At 36.8% G+C, this 13,932-nt stretch overlaps 1 protein-coding gene across 1 annotated transcript in view; it reads left to right on the top strand.

Annotated features, from left to right (window-relative positions):
• C5 (complement C5) overlaps positions 1-13,932 on the top strand; it is a 78,125-nt gene that overhangs the window by 24,969 nt on the left and 39,224 nt on the right. The window contains exons 12-20 of the mRNA XM_079927421.1: positions 693-896; positions 2,182-2,391; positions 2,513-2,662; positions 3,734-3,863; positions 4,837-4,899; positions 6,006-6,203; positions 8,132-8,222; positions 9,699-9,772; positions 10,668-10,807. Of these exons, the coding sequence (XP_079783547.1) occupies positions 693-896; positions 2,182-2,391; positions 2,513-2,662; positions 3,734-3,863; positions 4,837-4,899; positions 6,006-6,203; positions 8,132-8,222; positions 9,699-9,772; positions 10,668-10,807 (1,260 nt within the window). The remainder of the gene's footprint in view (positions 1-692; positions 897-2,181; positions 2,392-2,512; positions 2,663-3,733; positions 3,864-4,836; positions 4,900-6,005; positions 6,204-8,131; positions 8,223-9,698; positions 9,773-10,667; positions 10,808-13,932) is intronic.

The raw sequence follows: 13,932 nt of genomic DNA, 5'->3' as shown, positions 1-13,932 counted from the left end.
TAGATTCACCATCATCTACTGAGCCCGTACGAAGTGCTAGGCATTGTGCTAACCATTTTGCAGCTGAGGAAACAGAGGCTTTTAACCTTTCTTATGGTTAAATAACTTATCCATACTTAATAAATGATGGTACTCAAGAGGCAAACCAATGCCTGTCTCACTCCCGAGCATGAGCTATTAACCAACCCCTCTGCTGTCAAAGGCCGATATTGGTGCCATGATATCATTTCTGCCCCACTCTGTTTGTAAGCCCTTCTCTGTGCCACGACTTCGCAATGAAACTGGGCCAGAGAGTCTGTGTGATGTCCATTCACGACTCCTGTCCCCAGTCCTCAGGACCTCCCCACTGCTACCCTTCCAACCCATAGGAAAAGGAGTCCCCAACTCACCATGACACTTCAGGAAGGGTGTCAATATTTGTTGCAGGAGCATCTTTCTCTCTTCACTTCACCAGACTTTCCCACCATAGCCTACAATCCCATATTATCCCAATTATTGTCCATAGCCTTTGTAAAGTTACTTGATACCGCAGCTGTACAAACACTTTGGAGTAATGGATTTCTTTTTTCTTTAGAATTTGGTGTTGTGAATTTTAGAAATTTATAAAGCAAAGAAAGGAATTGAAAAGTTATGTTTCACAGAAAACATTAAGTCACAGTCCATGTATCTTTTTTCACTTTTTTCCTTTTCAGGTCAGGACCAAGGACCCAGATCTTCCAGAAGAAAATCAGGCCAGCGAAGATTACCGAGCAATAGCATATTCATCTCTCAGCCAAAGTTATCTTTATATTGACTGGACTGAAAACTATAAACCTTTGCTTGTGGGAGAACATCTGAATATTGTTGTTACCCCCAGAAGTCCATATATTGACAAAATAACTCACTATAATTACTTGGTAAGTATATAATGATAGATTTACATCTATCTATTCCCCCACCTGATTTTCCTTTGCTTATAGAAAAGCGTTAGAATGATCCCTTACATATATTCTTACAAAGCACTTTCAAAAACATCATCTAATTTGATAATCAGTTTTTCAAAAGCCTTTGAGACAGGGAATGATTTTCATGACTACTTCACAGATGAAGAAACTGAGGGACAAAGAGGTTAAAGACTCACTACAGTCACTCAGATGGGAAGAGGAAGGTTGTGATTAGATTAGACCTGGGAACCTCTGACTGTGTTATATGCCTTTCACCAAAGACAGCCTGATTCCTCCATAGAGAGAGCTTGATTAAATTCTCACATTACCTCTGCTCTACTTCATGGCCAAAGATTACACGCCTAGACCCATTTAAAATATGTGCATTTCACTGGAAAAAAGAGGGGACCCAAATCCTGCTCTTAAGGGTTGAGTCATATCATACCTGCTCCAGCAACATCCCTGTTACATCACTTAAATTAATCGGAGGTGTCAGTCAAGGCCGTCAGTGAAAGGTAGGAAAGAATGTAAAAAAAATGTTCAGGGCTTCCTGACAATTACCCAAGAAATGGAATTAATTATTCTGATGATCAGGCCAAACAGGTGATGATGATTTTTTCAACGGTTTTGAAGAAGAAATTAAAAAATAAATGAGGACCATACTGACTGATGAATAATTAGGGGACTTGTTTAGGGACTACATACCAAAACCACATACACAGTCCTGTTCTCTAAGGACAATTTAAGGGATCTCTGAGGACATTTTGGCTTCATATGATTTTTAGGGTTTTTTTTTTTTTTTAACCTCACACCTCCAGTTTAGAACCTAACCTCTGGCTTTAAAACTTAAGGCCAGAAATTAGGGAAAAATAAGATGCACTCTACCTCCTCATCTACATTTTTTAATCAACTAAACAAGTAGATGTTAATGACAGTGTGATGACTTTAAACAGATTTGAGGTCAAATTTTAGCTCTCTGAATTCGTAGCTAGGTGGTTTTGAACTGAAATCAGTATGACATTTAATTACTTCCTGAACCTCAGTCCCTTTATCTACACAATGGAGATAGTATTCCTATCCTTCTGGTTATTACGGGAACTAAAAGAGTTAATTAAATGTACAGTTCCTGGAACATAGTAGGTCCATACAATGTTAACTTTCTTCTTCTTTAACGTAATTTCTACTCCAGCTCCAAGCTCCATCCTGAAGTAAATGTTTTGTTTTTGTAATTACCGTTGCTACTGCTGTTTATTTTTAGATTTTATCCAAGGGCAAAATCGTTCACTTTGGCACAAGGGATAAACTTTCAGATTCAGATTATCAAAGTATAAACATTCCAGTGACACAGAACATGGTTCCTTCAGCTCGTCTCCTGGTCTATTACATTGTAACAGGAGAACAGACCGCAGAATTAGTGTCCGACTCAGTCTGGTTAAATATTGAAGAAAAGTGTGGCAACCAGCTCAAGGTAAGCCACAAACTGTAAGTCACAATCCAACTTTCTTCTGAATAAAGGGGCTGTAAATGCAGCTATCTGTGAAGTTTTTGTGTCATACAAATGATATTTTCTTTTTCAAATGACCTTATAGGTTCATCTGTCTCCAAGTACAGATACATATTCCCCTGGCCAACATGTATCTCTTAATATGGCAACTGAGTTGGATTCCTGGGTGGCTTTAATGGCAGTGGACAGTGCTATATATGGGGTGCAAAGGACAGCCAAGAAACCCCTGGAAAGAGTTAAGTAGTGCATGGCCTTGGTTACTGGGGTGGCCCTATGCAGTGCTTCACAAAGTGTGGCCACTAGGGTAAGTCGTGGGGGAAGAATTAAGGGAAGACTAGACCTGCTTTTCTATAGTCTACTCAAAACAGTGACTCTTAGGAAGGTAAGCCCTCCTCACATTAGTCTCTAAAGCCCAGGTCTATCCATTTTTACTTTTCCAAGTATGGAATTAAGTACTTTAAAAACATATGCCATGATAGCAATTACATTCATGGGCAAAGTGCCATTGATTGGGAGGGTTTGGAGATTTGGGAGCAGGGAGCTTTATAGTAGCAGCAACAGAGAAGAATGAATAGGCAACCACTGGGGGTTTTTTGGGTTTTGTGTCCTTTTTCTTACTCATTAAAATCTGTGGCCCAGAAGAATCTGAAAATGATTCACTTCCCCTAAGTTCCCATTTATCTCCCCTAAGCTCTGCTTCTATTTTCTAGGCTTGAATTTCTTTGAAGGAGGAAGAAAGAACTGAGAAACTATTAAGTTAAAAACATTCAGAAAGGAAAAAATGTTTGGGGTCAAAATTAAAACTGGAAAAAGCCTCCCCCCGCAAACAGGTTCTCACCCACTTATAACCTAGAGCCCTCTTCCCCAAAATACAAGAGATTGTGCTCTTTTTTCTTTTAGCGACTTAAAAATTAGCTTGTTTATTAATTCACTTATTCATATATTCACTCATTTATTCTTTTTTGGACATTATATTGATTGCAGTATGCATTCTGTGTACAAAACAGCATGGGGTCAATTTTGAAGAATCACCTCATCAAAGCTTAAGACTTAGTTCTTGATTTAATTTTGAATAGGTATGTATTTCTAAATACAAAAGGACAAAATAAAGGAATGAAGTTGGGAAATTTGGTCTTTGACCATTTGATAAATGAGTGGGCTGTGCATTTCACAGATTTGTTAGAACCATGTAACAACTTGTACCTTTAGTTTTTCAGAGGAATGATTTCCACATCTGAATAGGCTCACCGTTTTGCCTTTAGTTAATTCCTAAGAATTATTAAATTAACTAACTACCTCTGGACAGGTATTTCAAACTTTAGAGAAGAGTGACCTGGGCTGCGGGGCAGGTGGTGGCCGCAACAATGCAGATGTATTCCACCTGGCTGGACTCACCTTCCTCACCAATGCAAACGCAGATAACTCCCAAGAAAATGGTAAAACACTCAGTACTTTTTGTTTATTCTTCAAATTGATTACTGAAATTTACATGGATGATTTGCCTCCCAGACCTCAGTTTTGTCCCTCCTCCAGAATATTCTCTAAACTGATCTTATAATGGCATGACTAGGTAACTCCTCTGTATAAAATGTTTCATTAGCCTTCAAGATACAGTACAAATTCTTTACTGTAATACTCAAGGCCTTCCACGATCCTCTCTCCAGCTCTTTCCAGCTGTTTCTCATCTCACTCTACATGACCTTATGTCTAAGCCATACAGAACTAAGGTAGTTATGGGTGGCACTATTTTACATCTTTGGGCCTTTCCTTATTAGGACTGCTTTCCCTTTTATTAGCCTGAAGAAGCTAGAAGAAGAATCATCTCCTTGATTTGGCCTCTTCCCCATATAGAATTGATCATTGCCTCCTCCTTTAATAGGGGGAATACTATAGGGAGGACTAGATGTATTTATAGCAGTGCATCATTGTACATTCTTACACTTAATTACACACCTTGTCTCAGTCACTGCACTGGGAGCTCTTTAAGGGCAAGGACCACATCTTAATCATCTTCTTTCTGTGGTTTTAAAATTGTTCATAATTATACATGATACTATTATTTGTAATAAATAAACACCAAAAATAATTAAAATACCATACCTAACAGAAACATGGCTCACTCTAAAAGCTTAGATATTTCCTTGTAATCAGTGGATCAAAAAGGTTGCAGGATTAAAAACCAAATTCAGATCAAACAAGTCAAACTGTGTGACAATAGATTGTGAGCCCCTCTAAAAACAAGTCATATTGAGATGTGTAGTGTGCGGTGCCTAGTCGAAAGTAGGCTCTCAATGTTTGTTGAATGAATGACGTGAATGTTTTAAAAAGTTAAATAATTTCACGGAATTTTGTGGTTTTTGAGATTTTATCTCCTTTTCTCCCTTCTTTTTCTTTATCTTTTTAAAACAGATGAACCTTGTAAAGAAGTTCTCAGGCCAAAAAGAATGCTGAAAATGAAGATAGAGGAAGAAGGTACTCTAAAAGTTTCATGTGATTGCCAAAAGGTTATGATCGTGTCATTCAAAAGCTGGAGAAAAGTAAACATTATCTAATTTCTCCTAATTCAAATAGAATGGGTGAAAAGAAAGATATGTACAGACATCTAGCTCACCTCCCCTGGAAAGGTTAATCCAAATTAATCCAATAGTTCATTTGCCATAACCTTAATCTGAGGGAAATAGGTCTTTGTTATTTCTATCTCTAAAATATAAAAGATTAACTTTTATTTGTCACAAATATTTCCTCTCTGTAAACTTCATCTAGTAATTAAAATCATATGCTTCCATTTTATTCTAACAAAATCCATGATTTAAGTAACTTTGAGATATACCTGGAAGTCTATCTCTTCTTGCATACACTTAACAGTTAAGAGTATTTTAGATAATTTTGGGTGGGGAAATAATCCCAACAGAAATTATTTTTAAGTATTATTTAAACAGAGATATGATAATTGGCAATGCTACAATAGAAAGAACATTGAGCCAGCAGTCAGTGCCCTGAGCTCAACTAATAAAGATGTTTATAGTAGTACAATAATACTTTCCATCTGTATATGAGTCATTTAAATTCTAACCTTCATTCTAAGTTTTAATGATATGAAAAGAGAGATACTGATTAATCGAAGCACTTATGATGAGGAAAGATGCCACTGGTGAAGAAATGTTTGAAACCACAAACCACAAGAAATGTTTGAATAAAATAGGATTTTTAGCTTGAAGAAGAACATACTTGTATAGTGATGATAACTATCTTCAGATATTTGCAGGCTTCTCAGATCATTAACTTATTTTACTCAAAGGGTGCTGAACCCAAGGTGCCAGTTTCAAAAGTCAGTACTCAGCTTAGTTGCAGGAAGCCCTTAACCATTTAGTGCAAATCAGAGTGGACTACCTGATGAGGCCATATTCTCCCATTCCTAGGGTAGTTCCAAAGCGGGCCTGGACAGTCAACTAGCCATGGCTCTTGTGGGGCTGGGGTCCTATGACAGCAGAAATCCAGTATCCCTCAAGAGCCTTTCTAAGCCTGAGATGTTTTGACTCTATGCATAATCAAGGGCACTTGAATTATTACCATTTCAGCTGCTAAATACAAAGATAGAACGTTGAAGAAATGTTGTCGTGATGGAGCCTATCGTAATGATGATGAAAACTGTGAGCAGCGAGCCGCTCGGATTAAGTTAGGCCCAAGATGCGTCAAACTTTTCAAGAAGTGTTGTGCCATCGCAAGCCAGATCCGTGCTGCCGAGTCTGGTAAAATTATCCAATTGGGAAGGCTACGTAAGTTTGACATTTTCGATTGGAAAATATGGGGAAATTGATGTAATTTTATGCTTCCAAAAAAGGTGGTTTACATGCTCTATTTAAAATGGGAAGTAGAAAAGATAACTTGCAAATGCTGTTAAGAAAAAAATTTTGTTGTCATTTTTGGGAATCAGAAGAGGTATATATAGTACAGAGCAGAGTGCACTAGTACATAGTCAAGACCCAGGCGAGTTTGAAGCTGACTCATTCTATAAACGTGAATGATTATTTATCCTCTCTGAGCCTCAATCTCCCCATTTTTAAAGCAAGAAGCTTGGGCCAGGTGATCTCTAATATGCCTTTGAGTTCTAAAATTCCATGGTTCTGTGATATTACAACCATTAAAAATTCTGTTTATACCTATACTGACCACATATAGCAAAAGATTTCTAAATGTAGCATAACCTTAAATGTACTCACATAAAGTTGAAATCTTATTTCAATTTCAACCACAATATACATTTTCAGAATTTATAGAATTCTCATTAACATGTTTTCAGAACTTTTAGGACTTTCAATTCATTTATATACAGTCAAAACAAACAAAAGCAGAGTGACAGATCCTGTTTGATTGTTTTGCTTAACAGTATGTCTTTTTTTGTTGTTGTTACTTTTTTTCTTTTTTTAAATATTTATTTATTTTTGGCTGCGTTGGGTCTTCGTTGCTGTGCACGGGCTTTCTCTAGTTGCGGTGAGCGGGGGCTATTCTTTTGTTGTGGTGCGCAGGCTTCTCGTTGCGGTGGCTTCTCTTGTTGCAGAGCATGGGCTCTAGGCATGTGGGCTTCAGTAGCTGTGGCACGCGGGCTCAGTAGTTGTGGCTTTTGGGCTCTAGAGTGCAGGCTCGGTAGTTGTGGCGCATGGGCTTAGTTGTTCCACGTCATGTGAAATCTTCCCAGACCAGGGCTCAAACCTGTGTCCCCTGCACTGGCAGGCAGATTCTTAATCACTGTGCCACCAGGGAAACCCTTAACAGTATGTCTTAAATGTCATCATTCTGAATGGATACATTTCTGCATAAATAAATTCTTGTGGCCATTTATCAAAACCAGGTTATTAGATATATTTAGGTTGTTTTCAGATTTTTGCTTATTACACGCAGTATTTTTTATGAACAATCTAGTACATATCCATTTTTCGTGGTCCAGTTTTTCAACTCTAATCATCTGGGTTGGCATCAGCTGCCTGGAATTCAGCCTCTGTAGCTCCCTCCTCTCTGTCCCTTGTTCTAGACAGCTTGGCCTCCCAAATTCCCATGGGTGGTGTTGCAACTCTGCCAGGGTCTGTATGCGTTTTTCTCCCTGCTCTAAAGCCTGTAAACTGCCTCCAGACAGTAAACCTGGATAATTTTAGGGTTCATCCAATCTGTCTCCCTTTTCTCAGGGATCACTGTCCTGGCTCACTTATGCTCTCATATTTGAAAGCTGTTGTGTCTGGTTTTCTAGTTTTCTTAAGGCAGAGGTGTAACTCCAGTCCCTATCAGTGCATCTTGGACAGAAGCAGACATTCTGTCCATTTTTATTATAGAAAATATAAATAAATTTCTGAGGTAAGGCAGAGAATAATATAAACCTCCCTATTTTACAAAATAAAAACAATTATTGCAATTTTTAAAATGCAAATAACTTTATAGACTAATTAGTATCTTGTATAATTTTCCGAACATGAAACATTTAGCAATTTAAAACACAAATTATTAAACATATTTTTATGCTTTATTCATTTTGTCAGTGTCACTAGTGGAGAAATCCTAAGGCCTTTATTGTTCTATTTTGAAATCACTAAACAAAATGTTTCATTGACCTTTCCGAAAATGTTTAAGCTATTGATTAATGTCCATATTTTAAAATTCAGCTCTAAGTAGAATTTGTGTTGTTTTTCCATAATCAAATATATTTTTCCCCCAGATATAAAGACTCTTTTACCAGTAACCAAACCAGAAATAAGGACTTATTTTCCAGAAAGCTGGTTATGGGAAGTTCATCATGTCCCCAAAAGGTATTATATTTCTTTGACTTTTCTCTGAAAAATATGGGAAAATGCAAATATTCTGACCAAAAATCTGGAAACTACCCATTTCCCAATATTTTATTTAAGAGTCAAGATGATACCACCATTGGGTCAAATTTTATTTTACTTCTTTTTTTTTTAGCGTGTGATTTCTTCTAATAATTGGTTCCAGGTCATGATTAACTCTTGGGGAAGAAGGGTACCATTCCATTCAACTTCATTCCATTTCAGGTAGTCTTTACCGAGCACAACTGTGTGCTTTACACTGTATTATGCAGCTGTTTTCATCCTGAAATATCTGTAACTACAAAACATTGATTAATAGGGAGAAAGGTTCTTTTCTTGTTAAAGTCCTTTATTCAACACATGTTTATAGAATGCCTACTCTGTACCAGGCACTGAAAACAGTGCCCCTTACCTGAGTGTCATCCTTCCTCAGGTCGTCCGGCGGGGGGAGGGGGGGTTGGGGGGGCTCAAAGCACAGACTTTCCAAGGAGCCATCAAGGCAGTGAGTTCCGGGCCTGACATCTGACTTCTAATGGGTCTCCTGGCCTCTACCCTTGTCCTGCCTGATTCCTCCTCCACAGTGTTGTCCACTTCATCTGACATTGCCCCTTGGCTAGCATTTCCCCTCGCAGACCTTTCCACCGCTGTCCCCCACCCAGTGATTGGATGTACTGCCCCTCTCAATTAACTCTGTTGCACATATCACACAATATAATAATGTCCTGTTTACCTGACTGTCTTCCACATTAAAATGTAAATACTTCCAGGGCAAGGACTAAATTCAGGTTAGTTTTATATTCAGGACCTGGCATAAGGTCCGGCTTCTAGAGGCACTAAAATAAATTTGTTGAATCAATGCATACTGCCTCTGAACTTTTAAAAAGTTTTATTGGTACAGTTATTACAGTGAATCGCAATTTATATACTGAACTATTTCTTCCACTAGACCATGAACTGCTTGAGAGCAGGACTGTATCTATGAGAGCTGTGTACTCAGTATTTAGTGCTATGCTTGACACAAAGATGGTGCACAATAGCTGTTTGTTGAATGAGTATAAGCTTGATCTTAATCAGAAATTTTTAGTTATATCAACTTCGTTATGAGCAGTGTTAAGATGCATTAGTATTTTGCTTCCCTATTTTAGAACATACTACACAATAAACATAATTTTTTTCTTTGAATTGTATGTTTTGAATTTGCAATGTTTCAAAGACATCCTTCTGAATTTGAATTCTCATAATACAAGTGAAATATCTAAAAACATGGAATGAGTATAAGAGTTACTGAATAAACTTCTTGCTTGATTTTTCTTTAATACCTGATGAGATTTTGTTCTGTTGTGATTTTTTTTCTTTATTCTAAAGTAGTATGAAGCAAGAATTCTGTTAATGCAAGCTGTCAATTTGGGTTAATCAATGTTCCTCTGTATTTGAATATATCAACATTTTAACTTTCAGAAACCAGTTGCAGTTTGTGCTACCTGATTCTCTAACTACCTGGGAAATTCAAGGTGTTGGCATTTCAAATAGTGGTAAGCAAATCGAAGTTATATGCTCACATAAGGAATGATTTGATTTGGCAAAATGCAGTTTTTTGTTATTGTCTTTTTAGTTTACACAGGACTTAAGTGGTGTCATTTATTAAAACCTATTTTTAATGTATTACAAAGAGACTTAGATGTGCCCACATCATGGACTGTATCAGTTTCTTCTTTTGTTCTTCTATTAGCCATCATTTTATAAATACTGATGTGAAGCCCCCATTTTCCTTTGTATTTTCTCAGTGAGTAGAAGATTCAGTAGAGTTAGAGAAAAATATGTAATTTCTCTCCTGGACTAGTGCCCTTTTGTGGTGATTTAGTGCAGACACTTTATAAATAATTTCAGGCTTGGCTTGTTTGCTCACTATATTTTGTTCTTATAAATCTTGGTTTCCACAATCAAAATTTTATGCCCATTAAACGGAACCAATAATGAATATCTAAAAAAGAGATTTGGTGCTTTAGTTAATAAACATTCTCATGCCTTAAATAGAATTAAATATTTGTTGGACAAATGAAGTTTTCTGTTAATACCAATAATTATTGAATGAAGAACAGTGATAAAAGAATAGATCTTAAAAGTTCTTACCACAAGAAAAGAAATTTGTAATATGTGTGGTGGTGGATGTTAACTAGACTTATGTATACAAATATCGAATCATGTTGTACACCTGAAGCTAATATAATATTATACTTCAATTATAGCTCAATTTAAAAAAATCAGTGAGTAGAAAATTCAAGGACATGGGGTGTTAGGGCAGAGAAAAACATCATCTAACTTTCGTTTTTTCCTTGAAGCAAAGCAAATCTGAGACATTTTAGTACTAATAAGGCATTATGGGAATTCCCTAATATGCTTCAACTTTGCTTTCACTTTGGGCTGAAGGTATATGTGTTGCTGATACTCTCAAGGCAAAAGTGTTCAAAAACGTCTTCCTGGAAATGAATATACCATATTCTGTTGTACGAGGGGAACAGATCCAATTGAGTGGAACTGTTTATAACTATAGAACATCTGGAATTCGGGTAAGTATTTATGGTATGTTCAAATAAATGGAAAAAATGAAGACGTCCCTGATTTTCTGAGAATTCTATTAATGGAATTATCACGTACACAGGCACACAAACTCAACTCAGTGAAGGAAAGAAGAAAAGAAGAAGAGTTAAGATAACTATTCATACAACTCCAATTCAATGAAGAATACAAGTCCTTAAGATAATCAATGTGCTGTGGAGGCTCAGAGAAAGATGAGATTACATTTGGTTCATTCATCACCCTGATCTCCTTACCTCTAACAACACTTTCCTTTCCTCCATTTTAGCCATTCACACTCTTCACTTTGCAGATCTTGTCTTCCCCCCAGAAAATATGATTTCAAACATCTCACCAACTGACCACCTCCTACCTATCCTTCTGACTCATTAACCTTGTTACTTTGTAGCTACAGTTCTACAGCATCATTGAAACCTCCAGCTCTGTGACTCCATTACTTTTTATTCTTCATTAGCCTTCTTATGCTAAAGTCTTTACTTCACTCCTTGTTCAGGTTAGAATTCATAAGCCATCATTATAGCCTCACTGATTAAAAACATGTCAACTCCCTTGATCCCCTTTTGCTCTGGGGTACACTCTGTGAAAAACTCCAGCCATGGCCAGACCCACCATTTGCCTTCTTTTTGCCAACACTTTTCTAAACAGAGTTATACATTAGGCTGTCTGATTTCACTTGAAAATCACAATCACAAAATTTTATATAGGAACTCAATGCAGTCTGAAAATCTGACTCTTTTTTTTAAAGCTCTAATTTTATTCTTAGACATGAGTATTTCAGTGGTCTCCAAAAATTTCGCTTACAGCTCCCTAAATCTTTTTGGAAAAACTAAGTACCCCATTGGCACATTTTTAAATTGACATCTAAAATTTTTCATCATAAATTCAAAAAAATATGCAAATTTATAACTCTGGGAATACTTGAGTATTGATATTTTAAAAATAAAACTGTTATATCAAAATTTTAAAGGTATATAGCAGAATCTAAATACCACAACAATCCATTAAAAAATACCCAAATAAACTCTTGTGAACAGCAAATTATATACCATTCCTTTTATCTGTGAACTCATATTTCCATTCCACTCTCCTAGTGTTACATATTTTACACTTGAATGTTTTCTATCGATCAGTCTCTCATACTTTGATGCAACAAAAATATGTACATACACTGAAATTGAATTATTTTTAAGTTTTATGATTATAAGTCTCTAAGTGTCAAGTAATTGCTTGCTGATCTAGTTAAAAATGTATTCAGGTTTTGATAGGTATTATCCTGAATTTATAAATTACTGTAAGGGAAACTGACTTGTCTACAATATTGAATTTTTTACATCTCTTCATTCTTTTGCTTTATGTACTAGGTCAGGGGTCAGCAATCTATGGCCATGGGCCAAAACTGGCCTGCTCCCTCTTCTTTTATGGCCTATAAGATAAGAATGTTTTTCACATTTCTAAAAGGTTGAGGAGGAGAAGTAGAAGAAGAATATTTCATGGCACATGAAAGTTATATGAAATTCAAATTTCACTGTCCATAAATAAAGTTTAAAGCCACACCCATTGTGTAGGTATTATCCATGGCAGAGTTGCGTAGTTGTGACATAGACCGTATGTAGTGCTTTCGTTGCATTGCACTGCTGCTCAGAGCACCACAAAGTGCAATGACATAATTATAATTAGACAATATTTTAAGTGTCACACATCTCATGGTACTGCCATATTTTATTTAATTTTTAAACTATCAGTGCAGTATTCATCATATCAAAACAAGAAACAAGAACATCTGAGATATCTCAGGGTAATTACCAATTAATTACCTTTCCTCTTGAGTACAGATCACACTTTCCTATTTCTTTACATCTAGTAACTTTGCATTGACCCTTGGACTTTCTTAATGAAATGTTATAGAGACTCTGGATTCTATTACTATCCTCTGAAGAGTTTTCATCTTCGTTTGTGTGTTTTAGCAGGCAGTTGGCTGAATCAATCTCAAACTTTGAAATCTCATTTCAGTTCCTTTAGCCTTAGCTGGGATGCTTAGAGTCCGTGCTGTGCGTAGTTCAAGGGTTGACCAGGTTTGAGCAAAGTTTATATGGTGAACCTGGAGGTCCTTCACTTTTCCGCTGTGGTGGCTGCGCCATACTCTGTCCCCTGGTTCTTTAAGCCAATAAGATGGCAGGTTCTACTGGAGGTTTAGCTACTCCTTAAGGGACTAATGGTGACTGCCCTCAGGTTAAAACTGTAAAAAAATAGGACCCTCACACAGTGTCCCTCCTTTCTTCTGAGTGTCACCTTCTCTTCCAATCTCTAGTGCCTTCAGGTAGTTTTTGTTTTTTTTTAAATATGTATTTTGTCTAGAGCTTATAGTTATTATTTGCAGAAGAGTTATCCAAGTAGGAGCTACTTGGCTATTTCTGAAAGCAGAACCACTGCCAGAATTTTTGGTTTTTGGGTTTGTTTTTTTTTTGATATTTGATATCAGTTTCAAAAGTTGCTATCTCAATTTACTAAGAGTTTTTATAATGAATTCATGTTGAATTTGATCAAATCACTCTTCTGTATCTAGCCTTACCTACCTTACCCCAGCTCTCCAGGGGGAATCATTGGCCTCCAGTGACCCAAAAGTCTTCTTTAACTCCTGCCTCACCCACCCTAGTTGTTGTGTTTCCCAAGAAGATAGTTAAGAGGGAAAAGGAGCTTACCGTTTTTGAGAAATTCCTCAAAATTAGTTGTTGAATGTTGTTACTCTTCCTTGTTTACCTGCTTGATTTATTCTGGATCTTACAGATTTATTATTTGGGATATAGTTCTGTCAGTTCACTAGATTTTGGAGAGGAGATGAAAAATATTCACTGTTTGAGCCAGAAGTCAGTAGGTATCATTATTATCCCCATTACAAAGATGAAGAAATGGAGGGTCATGCAATGTGCTCTTGCCACACAGGAAGTGGCAGAGCCAAGATTTGAACCTACGTCTTTCCGGAGCCAGAGTCTGGCTGTATAATGGGGTACAGGTGGGAAGTTAATAAGAGGCAAGATTGGAAAAGTTGGTCGGGGGCATATTAGGCAGGACCTTAAATGCCAAGAGATGGAGTTTCCAG

The sequence above is a fragment of the Stenella coeruleoalba genome (genome assembly GCF_951394435.1).
Source record: "Stenella coeruleoalba genome assembly, chromosome: 7".
Classification (NCBI taxonomy): domain Eukaryota; kingdom Metazoa; phylum Chordata; class Mammalia; order Artiodactyla; family Delphinidae; genus Stenella; species Stenella coeruleoalba.
The sequence above is the reverse complement of the archived record's forward strand: the minus strand, read 5'-3'. Positions and strand labels throughout refer to the sequence as shown.